At 37.4% G+C, this 15179-nt stretch overlaps 1 protein-coding gene, 1 long non-coding RNA gene and 1 pseudogene across 2 annotated transcripts; 2 read left to right on the top strand and 1 right to left on the bottom strand.

Moving 5' to 3' along the window:
- Window positions 1-6169: 6169 nt before the first annotated feature.
- LOC106355947 lies at window positions 6170-7765 on the bottom strand. Its single transcript, XM_013795806.3, has one exon. It carries the CDS (start codon window positions 7763-7765, stop codon window positions 6170-6172), a length of 1596 nt encoding a protein of 531 aa, XP_013651260.3.
- Window positions 7766-7809: 44 nt separating this feature from the next.
- LOC106397281 lies at window positions 7810-10932 on the top strand (annotated as a pseudogene).
- Window positions 10933-13182: 2250 nt separating this feature from the next.
- On the top strand, window positions 13183-15109 carry LOC125609857. The gene is made up of 2 exons (XR_007339958.1): window positions 13183-14066; window positions 14202-15109. It is a non-coding gene; the product is annotated as an uncharacterized LOC125609857 (long non-coding RNA).
- Window positions 15110-15179: the final 70 nt, after the last annotated feature.

Raw genomic sequence — 15179 nt, 5'->3', positions numbered from 1 at the left:
ATAAGAATTATCCAAAATCCAAAAATATATCATATTATAAAAAGATAATTCCTATATATATTATAACAAGATAATTCTTATTATATTGTGTTGTTATCTTATATATTTTATTGTTATCTTGAAATAATGTTTTTTTACTGTAAGAATTGAAAATTTAAGATATGAAATTATCTATAATTAAATATTAATCAAAAAGCATTTGTATAGTTTTTTAATAATATAATTGATTAAAACTAATAATAATAAGAACTATCCAAAATCTAAAAATATATTTTATTATAAAAAGATAATTCATATATATATATTATAACAAGATAATTCTTATTATATTGTGTTGTTATCTTATATATTGTATTGTTATCTTAAAATAATAATTTTTTACTATAAAAATTGAAACTTAAGATATGAAATTATTTAAACTCTCACCTTAAAAAATAGACTTGTTAATGTTGTTGTACCCGTAATGAATTATTAGATTAGATTATTAATTATAATTTAATATAATTAATTACCCAAATAAAAAAAATTAAAGTTTATTAAACTAGATAATTCATTAAAACTGATATAATAAAAAATATCCAAAAAGTAAAGGGACACTGCCATCCACCCCCGACTATCCAACATATAACAAGGGTTGTTCTAGATGAGAATATTAGGGAACAAAAAATAATTATAAATAATTTCATATCTTAAGTTTCAATTTTTATAGTAAAAAATTATTATTTTAAGATAACAATACAATATATAAGATAACAACACAATATAATAAGAATTATCTTGTTATAATATATATATGAATTATCTTTTTATAATAAAATATATTTTTAGATTTTGGATAGTTCTTATTATTATTAGTTTTAATCAATTATATTATTAAAAAACTATACAAATGCTTTTTGATTAATATTTAATTATAGATAATTTCATATCTTAATTTTCAATTCTTACAGTAAAAAAACATTATTTCAAGATAACAATAAAATATATAAGATAACAACACAATATAATAAGAATTATCTTGTTATAATATATATAGGAATTATCTTTTTATAATATGATATATTTTTGGATTTTGGATAATTCTTATTATTATTAGTTTTAATCACTTATATTATTAAAAAAGCAAATTCGTTTTTATTTTTTTTAAATAATTTATATATATAATTCATTAAGGGTAGTATTGATATTAACCGCTCTAACTTTTAATGTGATAGCTCCATTGCTAAAATTTACTTCAAAAATAATATTATAGATTGGTGATTACAATCATGCGATAAATCTTTCTAGTTTAAACTTTTTTTTGGTAAAAGAAAATTGTTTCACTTCTTTGCCGGAAATCTAAACATTGTAAATATTCTATTCCAACATGGATTGAATCCGAGCAAGGGAAGGCTACTAGCACTCCGTTTTTAGCTTAAATTTGAAAGTAAGAATTTTTTTGATATTTTTCCATGATAAAAGTTATATATACATCTAATTCATATTTTTGTCAGCACATATAAATCTAGTGGCATATCTCTAAAATATTATTGTTTAAAAGTTTCTCCAAAAATGGCGTCTAACAATAAAAATTTATGAAATAAAATTAATTTGACAAAAGACATTAAACAACTACTCTAACATCTAACAGTAATCACAATCCACCCCTTTAGTACTTAAAACCCGAATCATAATCAATAAATCTAAACCAAAATATAATATTTTTTGTTTATTTTCAATTAGTGTATTTCAGAGTTGAAAAAAAATTAGTGCTATTTTAGAAAAAAAATCTTTCATATGCTAAATTTTTTATAAAAGTATGAGTTAATTCTATTTGAGGATATTTTTATCTATATCTAGACATAAATCTAAGCATTTATTGTTTTATGAATCAGAAAATTTTGTTTCGTATGAATTAGAAAATTTTGGCCAAACATGTTGCTTGTATTGGAGAGAGCGAGAGGAGTTTTTTTTTTTTTTGGTAGGAAGATGGGAGGAAGCCTCCCAATTTTATTTAAACTAAAACTTCAAATTACAATCGAACTTGTCGTGGCTGTAACAGTCCATCGACATCCTCTCGTATCAAACTAACAAACTCAAGCGGAACAACATCAAAGCGATGAAACCCAAAAGGAAGAGAAAACGCAAGGTTAGCTAACCCATCAGCTAATCGGTTAGCTTCCCTATACACGTGAACAATTCGGACCAACCAGTCCCTCGTCAAGAAGCCATGGCACAATCGTACCAGGAAAGACAGTGGATGAGTATCTTCAATCCCTGTCGTAAGAAAACCCACCACCATTTTGGAATCAACTTCCACCTCCAGCCTCCTGATACCTTTCTCCCAAGCAATCACAAGACCATAATAGACTCCCCACAATTCCGCCAGAGGCGCCGAGCACCTCCCTATGTTGAGCGCAAATCCACCGCACCACTCACCCTCTCCATCACGCAACACCCCTCCAGCCGACGCCAGTCCCGGATTACCATGTGATGCTCCATCAGTATTCAGTTTCATCCACCCCCCTCGAGGAGGCGTCCATCCTACCATTATCTCCACCCTTTGGACACGAGCCCTGCTTTCCTCCTCTGTTTTCTTAGCACGCATCACTTCTCTAGCCAAGTTACGTAGGAATTTAACTCTATCCCTCCAAAGCCTATTATCTCCAAACACATTCCCACACCTCCACTTCCATCCCCACCACACGCCCAGAGCAAAAGTCGTGGCCCAAGGAATCTCATTTTGAGCATCATTATCATACAGGTTTCTGTATAGCCACTCAAGCAATGGCATCGAGAAGAAAGCCTGTCTCTTCGTACTTGGTACGAATCTACTCCAAATTCCCTCCATTGCAGGGCAGTCTCTAAGCACATGTAAGATCGTCTCAACCCCTCCTTTGCATACTTGGCACACATCAGTTCCACTGAGATGTCTCCTATATCTCTCTGCATTTGTCATTATTGCCTGATTCCCAACTAGCCAAAGGAACACTCTAACTCTCTCTGGAGCCACCACACGCCACATGCTTTTAAACAAGTTTTCCATCTGCTGTCTTGGAGTATTATCCCTTGTTATTAATTCATACGCCGTTTTAACTGTAAACTGTCCATTTGGAACTTCTCCCCACGCTAACCGATCTTTCACTCCACTCACAGTGTCCACAACAACTGCCACAAGCTCAAGTCTTCTCTCGTCAGATATATAAGGAGATATTCTGGAGAGGTCCCACCCCCCACCATCAAGCCACAACTCCCTAGCTGTTATGTTTTCATATCCCTCTGGAAGATCTCCAAGCACTTCTCCCATAAGAGGTTGCCGTGAAAGCCACTTATCTGTCCAAAACTTGATGTCTCTTCCATTGCCAATAACCCAATTATGCCCCTTTGCAACCACCTCCCTGATTCCCATTACTACACTTCTCCATGTAGAAGACACGTTCCTACCCGCAACCATCCAAGAAGAGTCGTGCATATCACCCACTGAGTACTTGCCTCGTAATACCCTAGCCCATAATCCCTCTTTATCATTCAGTAGACGCCATCCTACTTTCGCTAGCAACGCTTTATTCATATCTCTCGACACACGAATCCCAAGACCACCATCAGCTTTCGGTCTGCAGACTCTATCCCAAGAGATCAAATGTTGGCCACTACCCCACACAAAACTTCTTGATAAGCTATCCAACTTGTCCAATGTACTCACTGGCATATGTATCGTGCTCATGGAGTGCACTGGTATGGATGATAAGACGGCTTTGGTCATGGTTACCCTTCCTGCTAAGCTTAGAGTTTGTTTCTTCCATCCTGATAAACGTGATGCTACCTTCTCTAGGACCTCTCCAAATGTCTCCTTGTTGATCCTTTTCTGTAAAATTGGCATCCCCAGGTACTTCCCCAGTTCCCTTGTTGATGAAATACCACTCTCTCGGCTTATTAATTCTCCTCTCTCTCGAGTAACGTTACCAGAGAAGAAGATTTTCGACTTTGGGAGACTGACTTTTTGACCTGAGGCTCTACAAAATGTCTCCAACACATCTCTTATCACTCGAACCTGCGACACTGAAGCCTCTGCAAAGAGGATTAAGTCATCGGCAAAACAGATATGAGTAAGTTGCGGTCCACCTCTAGACAACTTAATGGGTTTCCATTTTTTATCCATCACCGCTCTATCTATCATGTGACAGAGCCGCTCCATACACAGCACGAACAAATACGGAGACAAAGGATCTCCCTGTCGAAGTCCTCGTGAGGGCTTGAACGAATCTGTTTTCTCACCATTCCACAATATGCTCATCGAGGGACCAGATACGCACTCCATAATCCTTCTAACCCAACCCTCAGACAAGCCTGCTGCACGTAACGTATCCTCCAAGAAATCCCACCGCAACCTGTCGTAAGCTTTCTCCAAATCCAGCTTGAGCAACATCCAACCTTTTTGACCCTTCTTCTTTCTCATCGAGTGAACAGCCTCTTGAACAACCACAATGTTATCTGCACTCAATCTGCCTGGGATGAAACTCGACTGAGCAGGACCTATCAGCTTTTTCATAACTCCCTTTAGTCTCCCAACCATAGCCTTCGTTATAATTTTAAACAACACATTGCAGAGGCTAATAGGGCGAAACTGTGTAATACTTTCCGGTTTACTCACTTTCGGTATCAACACTACAAGAGCATCATTCGTATTTTCCGGCAACTTCCCAACCTCAAAAAATCGAAGAATAAAACTAATCACCGAAGGTCCCACAGTCTCCCAGCACCTTTGATAAAACACTGGTTGAAAACCATCAGGTCCTGGAGCCTTGAAACTACCCATCTTCCTTACAGCTATCTCCACATCTTCTGCAGAGAAAGGTCTATTCAAAGAAGTATGCTCCTGACTCGTAAGCCGCACAAAACCGCTCATCGGTAGACTCTGTACTTCAGTATCCACATTCTCCAAAGAGTATAAGGTTTTGAAGTAGTTCACTGCAAGTTTCTCCAGCTCCTTTGCGTCTGTTAACCATTGATTAGCATCATTTCTCAACATCTCTACTCGATTTCTTCTCCTTCTTATGACTGTGGACATGTGAAAGAACTTAGTATTCTTATCTCCATGAGCAACCCATTTCTCCCGAGATTTCTGAAACCAAATCACTTCTTCTTGCTCCAGAACTATTTCAAATTCCTTGAGTAGCTCACCCTCTTTCACCAACAGTTCATCACTTAGGTCCTCCTCAATTTTCTCCTGTATTTCTTTTATCTCCGTAACTAACTTCTCTTTTCTCTGCTGAACATTTCCAAACACCTCTTTATTCCACTTCTTGAGTTTCAATCCCAGCCTCACTAGAGCTTCTCTGGTATCAATGTCCCTGTCCCAAGAAGCTGTTAATAATTCTTGAAACTCACTATGCTGCAGCCATGCCGCTTCAAAACGAAACGGACGTCGACATGCGTTCCCTTGGACCTCCGGTGTCAACTGTAAATATAATGGAGCATGATCTGACGCCAAGAACGGCAGATGTGTTACTCTTGCCTCCTGCCATTTGAGTCTCGACTGGGCGCAGCATAAAACCCTATCCAACCTCTTTGCCACAAATGTACTCGCTGATTTTCCTCTCTTCCAAGTAAACTGATTCCCACTAAAACCCATGTCTATGAGCGACATATCATTGATCCAGTCACCAAAAGTTAATGAGTCCTGGGACAGTCTCCCATTTCCTCCACTCCTCTCATCCAATCTCACAATTGTGTTAAAATCACCACCAAGAATAACCGGTCCAATGGCCGTTCTGATAACTTCCTCCAACTCCTGCCATAGACCACCCCGCCGACTCGGAGAAGGGGCAGCATATACAACGATCAAATTGATCACTTCTGTTCCACTTCCCACTCTAGCAAAAATGAACTGCTCAGATGACTTTATCACCTCCAGCACTCCTATTTCCGACCTCCATAGTAACCACAGGCCTCCACTCTGACCACAAGCATCAACTCTAAATGAATTCTCGAAACCCAGCCCCTGACAAATTCGACCCGCAGCGACTCCACCAGCGTGCGTTTCGAATACAGCAAGAACATCTGTCTTGAATCTCTTCACCAGATATCGAATCGATCTGCGAAACTGAGGTTTATTTGCCCCCCGGCAATTCCAAAGAATGCACTTCATCAGATATTTCTTATCAACTAACAGAATCACCGGGGCAAATCGTTATGCCTCCACACCCTCCGAGCTTTCCCCCTCACCAAGCTCTGATCCATCTGTAATCAGATTTTCCGTCGAAACCAACTGCTCCGGTATGTTTCTCTGATCACTACCGTGCTCTAGTTTCTTCTCGCTCCCATCTCCTCCTCCATCTCCGGCGAAAACACCTCCTCGTCCTCCGATGTTCTCTTTTTCAACTCTCAATCTCTTTCCACTTAACGATAAGTTCATCTCCCCTCTAGCTGGCCCATAAACAAGGCCTCGCGTGGGCCCTGCAGGTTTGGGTTTCGGCCTTTGAAGATTTAGACTTCTCAAATTATTTGCCTTCTTCTCCTTAAGGCCTGGTTGGGCTTTCGACTGGTTCCCTTTGACCCCAGTTGCAGCAAACGCCATTACCTTCTCAAGCACTCTACTTGAACCTCCGACGTTTAGATTAACGTTGTTCTCATTCTCTTTATTTTCTCCCTCTCTCCCAACATCATCTCGAATCTCCTCCAACTCCCCACTTCCTATTAAGCTCCCAAACCGATTCGACACATTAATCTTCTCAACGGAACCACCATTACGTACTTCCTTCATCTTCTTCCCCATCATGTCTCTCCCATCATTCCTCTGCGTAGTCCCTCCTGGCTGTCTATGTGGGTCAGTCTTTTTCCTCGTATGTCTTACTTGCGTAAACTCTGTTTCCATTACCACTGGTACAGTGTTCACATGTGTCGTGACCACTGGAGTAGGCACAGCAACCATAGCTCGCTCCGTACTATTCCGTGGACATGTGTATACGAGATGCCCATACATACCACACTTCGAACATATAGCAGATATTCCTTCATAAGATACAAAATATCTCTCTCCATTAATCAGCACTGACCCTTTCAAAGGCTTGTTTAGATTCACCTCCACACAAATTCTCGCGAACCTAGCTCTTTCAAACTTCAGAGTTGTCAAGTCGACTTTAATCGGTCTTCCTAGCCCCTTAGCAATTCCCATCAGTATCGTCTTATGATAAAAATTCACCGGGATATGGGAGAGACGAACCCAAACGGGCGTCGTATCTATCTCATCCTTCAGCGGATCAAACTCCGGGGTCCAAGCTTGCACCATAAGATAGCTCCCAAACGCCCTCCACGGACCATCAGCTAGCGCAGTCATATACTCCTCCTCCTTCTCAAAACGCACCATAAAGAACTGCCTAGGTAGATCCATAACATACATCGATCCTTTAGGTTTCCACAACTCCTTCAACTTTCGGGTTAAACTGAGAATAGGAACATTCCTTCCCAAAACCCTAACGATCATGCATCTCTTCCACAAACTATTCATGGCCGTCAGAACCTCCTCTCCTATCGTGATCTCCGGCTCTCCGTCCTCCCCATTCGGAAACTCCAACGTCAATCTCGATTCCACAAACTCTTCAGCCACAACTTCCTCCGGAACAGGCATTCCTCCCTCACTACACCCTACGACTTTTCTTACCCACGAGCCTGGGACATCCGGCGGATCTCCCGGCGGTCTCTCCTTCCCCCCGATATCTTCCATAGTAGCATCTTGCACTTCCTCCCCCAAAACCCTAAAATCGCCTCCTAAAACCCTAGCCTCCATCTCGCAGTGATAATAATTATTTAGAGCGAGAGGAGTTTGGGATGATGAGTATGTAAGCTAAGAAAATTGAACACAATTAAAACTCCGTGAATCAATACTCAATAATTAATAAATTTTTGATTTTGTACTGGATCGATATAAAATATGACATATTTTGATAAAATAAAAAGATTATAATATTTAGAAAATATTAGATAAATATATGTTTCCACTAAAATCAAGAATTAATAATACATATATGTTTTTATAGAAACATAGAATTTTTTTTTTCAAAATGAATTTATATTTCTATATTGTTTTTCAATTCAATATTTTGATGTTATTTTACTGAATTACATGAAAAGTATATGTATTTTTTTTATCATCAATTATATGTTTCTATAATACATATTCAACATGCATAATAAAATAATTTATGAAATTCAAATTTATGAAATTTATCTAATGTATAATATCTGAGATATAAGTTTCATCTTTTTAATTAAAATTATTTTTAAAAAACTTCAAAAATTGATAAATTTTATTAATAAATTATCAATTTTAACATTATTAAGATATGGTAACTTTCACACGGGATTAAAAGCTCTGACTTGAATGTTGAAGTACATGTTAGTGTACATAAGTTCTTCTTTTTCCAGACGAAATCTTTGGAGCTAAAAATGATGAAGATATCTAATGTGTTTTCTCTGCTACCACACAGAACAAACTCATCATTTGAATATCCATTTTAATTATCTGTTTGGAATGTGAAATAGTGAAAATATATTGTCTGGTTACTTATACGTTTTAGGTTGTATGTCACCACACAACTGTTGAGAACTCGAGCTCTAAGTCGTCCATTTCCCATATGCGATCAACGTCCAAAGATTGGGCATCTAAAATGCAAGTTTTATGTAACACATATTTTCAGTGGTAGTCCCTACAATGTGTCAATGATTTGCATGTGGTAAAGAAGGTCACCAAAGTCAGTCATAGTCATGTGAGAAATATATCTGTCCACAAACATACACTATGTCTAATCAAGCATGCACATATGACAAAAAAAAGTATAGGACATCTTAGATTTACAAAATGATTTGAACTAATGTTTTAGCTATTGCTATGAGTCAAGATCTAAACCAAAGAACCAACGTTATTCTCATGTGATCCCCACATATTTTCATTTAGGTCCGCCTGCTAGTAGAGTTTGTATATAGTAGTAACAAACATGTTAAAGTTATACAAAACCAAAAAGTTGTGACATAATTGTTTTCATTTCTTTCCATATTCGACAAATAACTATCCAATAAATAAATGCTCTAATATACACTTCTTAACATATATGGATGTTTTTAATAAAAGTCGTCTAAAACTAAATAAATTTTAGTGACACAATTAGTAAATAATATGAATGATTAATGTTAATTTGTAAATATACTAAGTATCCTTTTTAATAAATTAAATATAGTTTTTTAGTAAATATAGACTAGTTAAAATATTAATTAATTACTTGCTATACTAGTTGACAAAAAAACGTGTTAAAATAATGAAAATAAACGGTTTATAAACTCATTTCGGTTCTATTTCGATTAAGCCGTTTCGGTCCAGTTGTCTCACCTACCCGGCAACCCCTAAGTTTATAAAATACACAAACCCCTCTCATTTTCTAATGCAACACTTGTGTCAAAGATTTTTTTTGTTCATACATCAATTCATCGAACAGTTACCCGCCACGATGAATCTCTTGAATGCCGACTATGACTTATCCATGGTCGACGCTTTCTTGAGCTCCTCCTCCCCGGCAAATCGCACCCGAGAGACTACTCTCAAGGAACGGTTACACGCAGTCGTAAAAGTGACTCACGAGGCCTGGTGTTACGCCATTTTCTGGAAACCTTCGTACCACGACATCTCCGGCGAACCGGTGCTTAACTGGGGCTACGGCGTTTACAAAGGCGAAGACGAGACTAACAAGACTCGGCGGAGGAGAAATTGCAAAGGAATAAGGTACTCCGGGAACTTAGCTCGACGATCTCCGGCGTATCTTTTCCGGTGAAGGACGAAGATGATGACGTGGAGCTGACGGATATGGAGTGGTTTTATTTAGTTTCAATGACGTGTAGCTTTCGCAGTGGATCCGGTTTAGCGGGTAAGGCGTTTGCTACGTATAACCCGGTTTGGATTACCGGGTTAGATATGATTAATGGCTCAGGCTGTAGTCGGGCTAACCAAGGAGGGGACTTAGGGTTACACCATAGTTTGTATTCCCTCGGATAACGGTGTGTTGGAGCTTGGATCCACGGAGCAGATCCGAGAGAACACTGGTTTTTTTCGAAAGATCCGATTCCTTTTTAATTTCAAAGGATACGGAGCTATGAACTCAAGTAAACCGAGACCAGTTTATCCACCAATCCAAAATAATATCATATTCTCCACGGCGACTTCCTCCACGTCAACAACAGTTCGTTCGAGTTTCGCGGAAGATATTAAACTCGAGGAGTCAGATCACTCTAACATCGATGTCAAAGCCAAGCTGAAGAGAAAACGTCAAAAGAAACCGACACACGGTAGAGAAGAGCCAATGAACCACGTGGAAGTGGAGCGGTTGAGACGCGAGAAGCTAAACCAACGATTTTACGCGTTACGAGCGGTTGTGCCAAACATAACAGGAATGGACAAGGCGTCATTACTTGAAGACACTGTTAGGTACATCAACGAACTGAAGTTGAACGCAGAAAACGCTGAATCGAAAAAAGATGCGGTTCAGATCCAGCTCAGTAAACTTAATGAAGAGATCGCAGAGCAGAACGCAGTTTTAGAGTTTGTAGACGAGGGGGAAGAGCAGTGGAGAATGATTTGAAGATAGACGTGAAGGTTATGGGTCGTGACGCCATAATTAAATTGGAATCGAGTAATATATAGAAATCATTATGAATCGAGACTGATGAAATGCGTTTATGAATTTGGAGGTAGAAGTGAACCACGCGAGCATCTCAGTGATGAACGATCTTATGATTCAACAAGCGACGGTGAGGGTTTACAAGCAAGAGCAGCTTCGGGACTTGTTGTTGTCAAAGATTAATTAGGGTTTACTTTTATGATGTTTTGAGAAATTGTGGGGTTAAATTGTAATAAAGAAATTGTACTTGGTATCATAACTTCTCAGCCGTTTGTTTAGATTTTGGGCACGTTCCGCTTCGTAATGATTAGGTGACATCCATAGATTAACTAGCAAACCTTGCTATAAAGAAGGAGCTGATAAACCCTAACCAGTGGTAAAGAATGGATTGGTTGTGACCTGGTTGGTGTCAGAGATTTTTCTTCCGAATAATTCTTGGCCCACCACAAAACGATATCATTTCTCACCATTTTTTTTTCCTTTTTCCAATACATTTCATTGTTGCATAAGTCTGCAGTAAGCATACAACGCTTATTAAAAATTAGATATAGAGATCATTTAAAAAAAATTATGTTCGGGACGAAACACATAATATTTTACTGAAAACTATAATGTAATATTAATTTTGTCACAACGGTCACTTAATCATTTAATCTCAAGCCTGTCTAGTACTAGTAAACGTTTTTCATTAGAGCTAATAACACTTGGTTACAAAGACCATTTAATTTATATTAGGACAAAGTTATTCGCTGTGCGTTCTCTGTAGCTAAGCTTTTTAAAAGAGGGAAATATATGTAGAAAATTTTATCTTTGTTTTCTAATTAGTTTATAGATTTGATGTCCTATTTGATGTGTCTGTTTGTAATCAAAATATCATTCATTTATATTTTAATCTGGTCATTCCGGTCATTTGGTTATATAACATTCCCTTGATATATAGATATATGATATATCCAAGTTGCATTATTAGAAACACATGCAAAAGCCTTATTATAGAAGAAGCCAATACACCCCAAAGACAATGTAAAAAGACTTTTGTAAGACTCTTGGCCTGTGACAGGAGACGGGATTGGAAATATTATGAGAGAGTTACATGTTTAGACACATTTGTCTTTCTTCTTACTCAATTAGACACTTTATGTTTGTAGGACACAATTGCTGGTTTCGATGCAATATTGAGACCATAATACCCTTCTGCTGAGGAAACAAGATTGGCTGCCGTACGGGAAAGCATAAAGGTAGTTTATTAGTTTAGTTGACATATTAATTGGTTTTGTATTCCCCCAACATATTTTATTGGTCACTATTATAAATTATAATGTATAAAATTTTATATTTATACGTAAAAACAAATTATGATTTTTTCTCTTGTACATTTTGATATCCATAATGTATATATTTCTTGTAAAGATTAATATATATATATATATATATATATATATGGATGGTGCAGTCGTGGATGGGAGATATGTGAACGTGTGGACGAGGCTACGTGGACGAATTTTCGTGGACGAGGTTTTTAATCTTACAAGAGTTTCGTAGACGAGATTTTGTGGAAGAAGTCTTGTGGATGGTTTTAGTGGATTATAAGTTCATCATTTTCATAAAAAGATGATCAAACTTTTCTTTCATATATAGTAAATTTATCATCAAAAGGACAATAACTAATTTCAAATGGACCGAAAAATTCTAGCTAAAGTTTTTTTAACAGAGTTCCATGAATGAGATTGTGTGAATGAGGTTTGTGAACGAAGTTTCATCAACAAAGTTTCCAAACGTATCAACCTCTGTATCCACTACCACCTTCGTATCCATAACCACCACAACCTCCACTCCGGTATCCACATCCACCTCCACCGTAACACCACCAACTCCACCTTTCGAATAACCACATCCACCACCATTGTATCCACGAGTCTCTTGTATCTATCCTCACGTTTTCCATCTCTGTAACCACCTCCTCCATAACCACCACAGTCTCCACTGGATCTATCTTCTTCATCATAAAAAAGATTGAAGTGACTAACAACTCAGAAATCATAGGAACTACTTGCTGCGGTGGCTTCTACGGTGGCAGAAGCAGCAGCGATGGCATCCTCCATGTTCTCACAAAACTTGATTGGACCGGTTCTTTTTTTTTTTTGCGTGCTTGATTCTTCAGCATATGTTAAACTTGATTAGATAATCTGGAAACAAAAAAAAAAGAAATTTATGACGACACAAGTAACCACTAATACTTTGGATTAATATGAACAAAGATTTTACAATGGAATATGAATTGGGAAATAAAAATATTAAAGTTCTGGAAAAAGATAAACAATTAGTTCGCAACGAGATATGCTTTAGATGAATAAGAAAGAGTAAAAAATAATAAATGAAACAAATTGTTTTCTTACGTAAAAAGAGATCAACTTGGTTAAAGGGTCTGGTCGTAAAAGCATCTTCAGAAAGTGCTCTTCAAGCACTATGTGCCTTAGAGTATAATTGCAAAGTGAAATTGTGTCTGTGAGTGTAATTTTCTCAAATATTATAGGTCCACAACATAATAATTACTTTTCTTTTTCCGAAATTTTCCAACTACTGATTATTTAGATAGAATATTTATTTTTATCACGTTTTTTTAGAGAGAAATTGATTTTTGTCACGTTTCCATTTTAAGTCTGAGAAAGCCCACTTGAAATAAGGCGAAGTTAGTTATAAGATGTATTCCAAAAACATATACTTATTATAACGACCGAGCTTATGTGTATACTTCGTATAGTGAACTGATCGAACAAATACTACAATTATTAAACTATATATTGTGTTCAATAAAACTCCCTTTTATTTCTTCTTTGTCACACCTCTAGTTCTCAGGTTCATGAAAATCTTGAAGTCCATAAAAATAAGAAAAAGAAAAAGCTTTAGTCGGTGACATGTACTGGCCAGCAGGGCTTAGTAATTGAGTTGATCAGACGCAAATGATGATGGGACCACAACGTGCATCGGCCACCATGTATTTTTGGTCCAACTAACTGGTTGATTTGAAGCTGATATTAACGAATACACCATACGGCCAAATAATCGAGACATTGCTGCATCTCTTGTTTTCCGACGCCGCTGTCGGCATCGCCTCTTCTCAACTCCCTTCATGCTCTCCTCAAATATGTGAGCTCGTGCTTTGTGTTTCTTTTCATTGTCTCGTAGATTTTTTTCTTTGGTTTAGTATAGGCAATGGAGGGTTTGGAGCGAACTGGTCTTCCTGTTCTTCCGATTGTGAAACCTTCATCTGCAATGGAGGTTCTGGTCTCCTCTATATATCGAGTTCAAGCTTCTGGATCTGAAACTGTCTCTGGAACTAACCAGAAAATCATTGGAAAATCCAGCGCTTGCTATCATTGTCTTCTCTTATGAATAACAAACAACTCGTCGTTCCATCAGACGGTGACATCTCGTCCTCCTCCACTTAGTCGTAACAATTCGTAGTAAAATAAATAGTTACACCGAAAAAAATTAATTAATATAAAAATAAAAAAGCAGGAAATTTGTAAAAAAATTAATGATTTTTTTTGCCAATAGGTGTTTGGTGGTCGATCGATAATGCCTAAACCTTTTCGTTCTAGCTGTCGGAGAAGATCTTTGATGGTGTACCAAACATACGGAGCATTTGATGGCACCATAAAATCATGATTAACTCCTTCAACATGTGTTGGAGCCAGGGGCGAATCTAGAATAATTTTTCAGTGGGTGCAAAATAGAAAAAAGAACAAAGGGGGAATCGAACTTGAGACTTGAAGGGGGTGCACAACACTACTAAACCATCTGATCTAGCTGGTTTCTTTGTATTTTTACATACAAAACGGTAAATATTTATAAATTTACGGGTGCACGTGCCACCATAGTCTTGGCACTGGCTTCGCCCCTGGTTGGAGCTGTCTCCAGTGGCGGAGGAGGAGACATTTCTATGGTGGAGGTTTCGTCTATAATACTCACTTAGATTGACTCTCAGGGACGATTTCAGGTGCAGATGGGTTACCCAAACTAGATGCATGTAGTAATCAATTTCCTATTAATTTGTTCCCCATATAAGTATGGTGGAGTGGTTTCCAGTACCTTCACTTTTGACCTAAACAATGTCTTGTTTCTTGGGTATGGTTGGATAATGGGAAGAAACTACCGATGAAAATCAAACCAATATGTCTTCCTTCAACTAAAATGTGTAAATCATTCCCATGCAATAAGGACAAGATAACCTCTCATAGATTGTCCATCCTGATAGCATCCCCTATGCAAGAAAGTTACTGATGGTTCACAGAAGAATTGATCGCATAGTAAGGTTTCTTCTCAAAAACAATCATACAAGTGCACCCATGTTGACCATAATTTATTAAATTCCTTTATCGAAGGTTGTATAAAAATATCAAGTGACGGCTTTGGATGATTAAGTCCAAGGATTAATATATTCATGAATATAAATTTTCTTTTCATACATATCTCTCGTGGAAAGTTTTACAACATCAAGATTACTGGCGAGAGCGAGTATCGTCTTTCGGACAT

The sequence above is a fragment of the Brassica napus genome, chromosome A6 (assembly GCF_020379485.1).
Source record: "Brassica napus cultivar Da-Ae chromosome A6, Da-Ae, whole genome shotgun sequence".
NCBI lineage: Eukaryota > Viridiplantae > Streptophyta > Magnoliopsida > Brassicales > Brassicaceae > Brassica > Brassica napus.
The sequence above is the reverse complement of the archived record's forward strand: the minus strand, read 5'-3'. Positions and strand labels throughout refer to the sequence as shown.

Excerpts from the sequence above, each read along its gene's own strand:
- LOC106355947 (XM_013795806.3), bottom strand. The coding sequence starts at position 7,765 with ATGGAGGCTAGGGTTTTAGGAGGCGATTTTAGGGTTTTGGGGGAGGAA.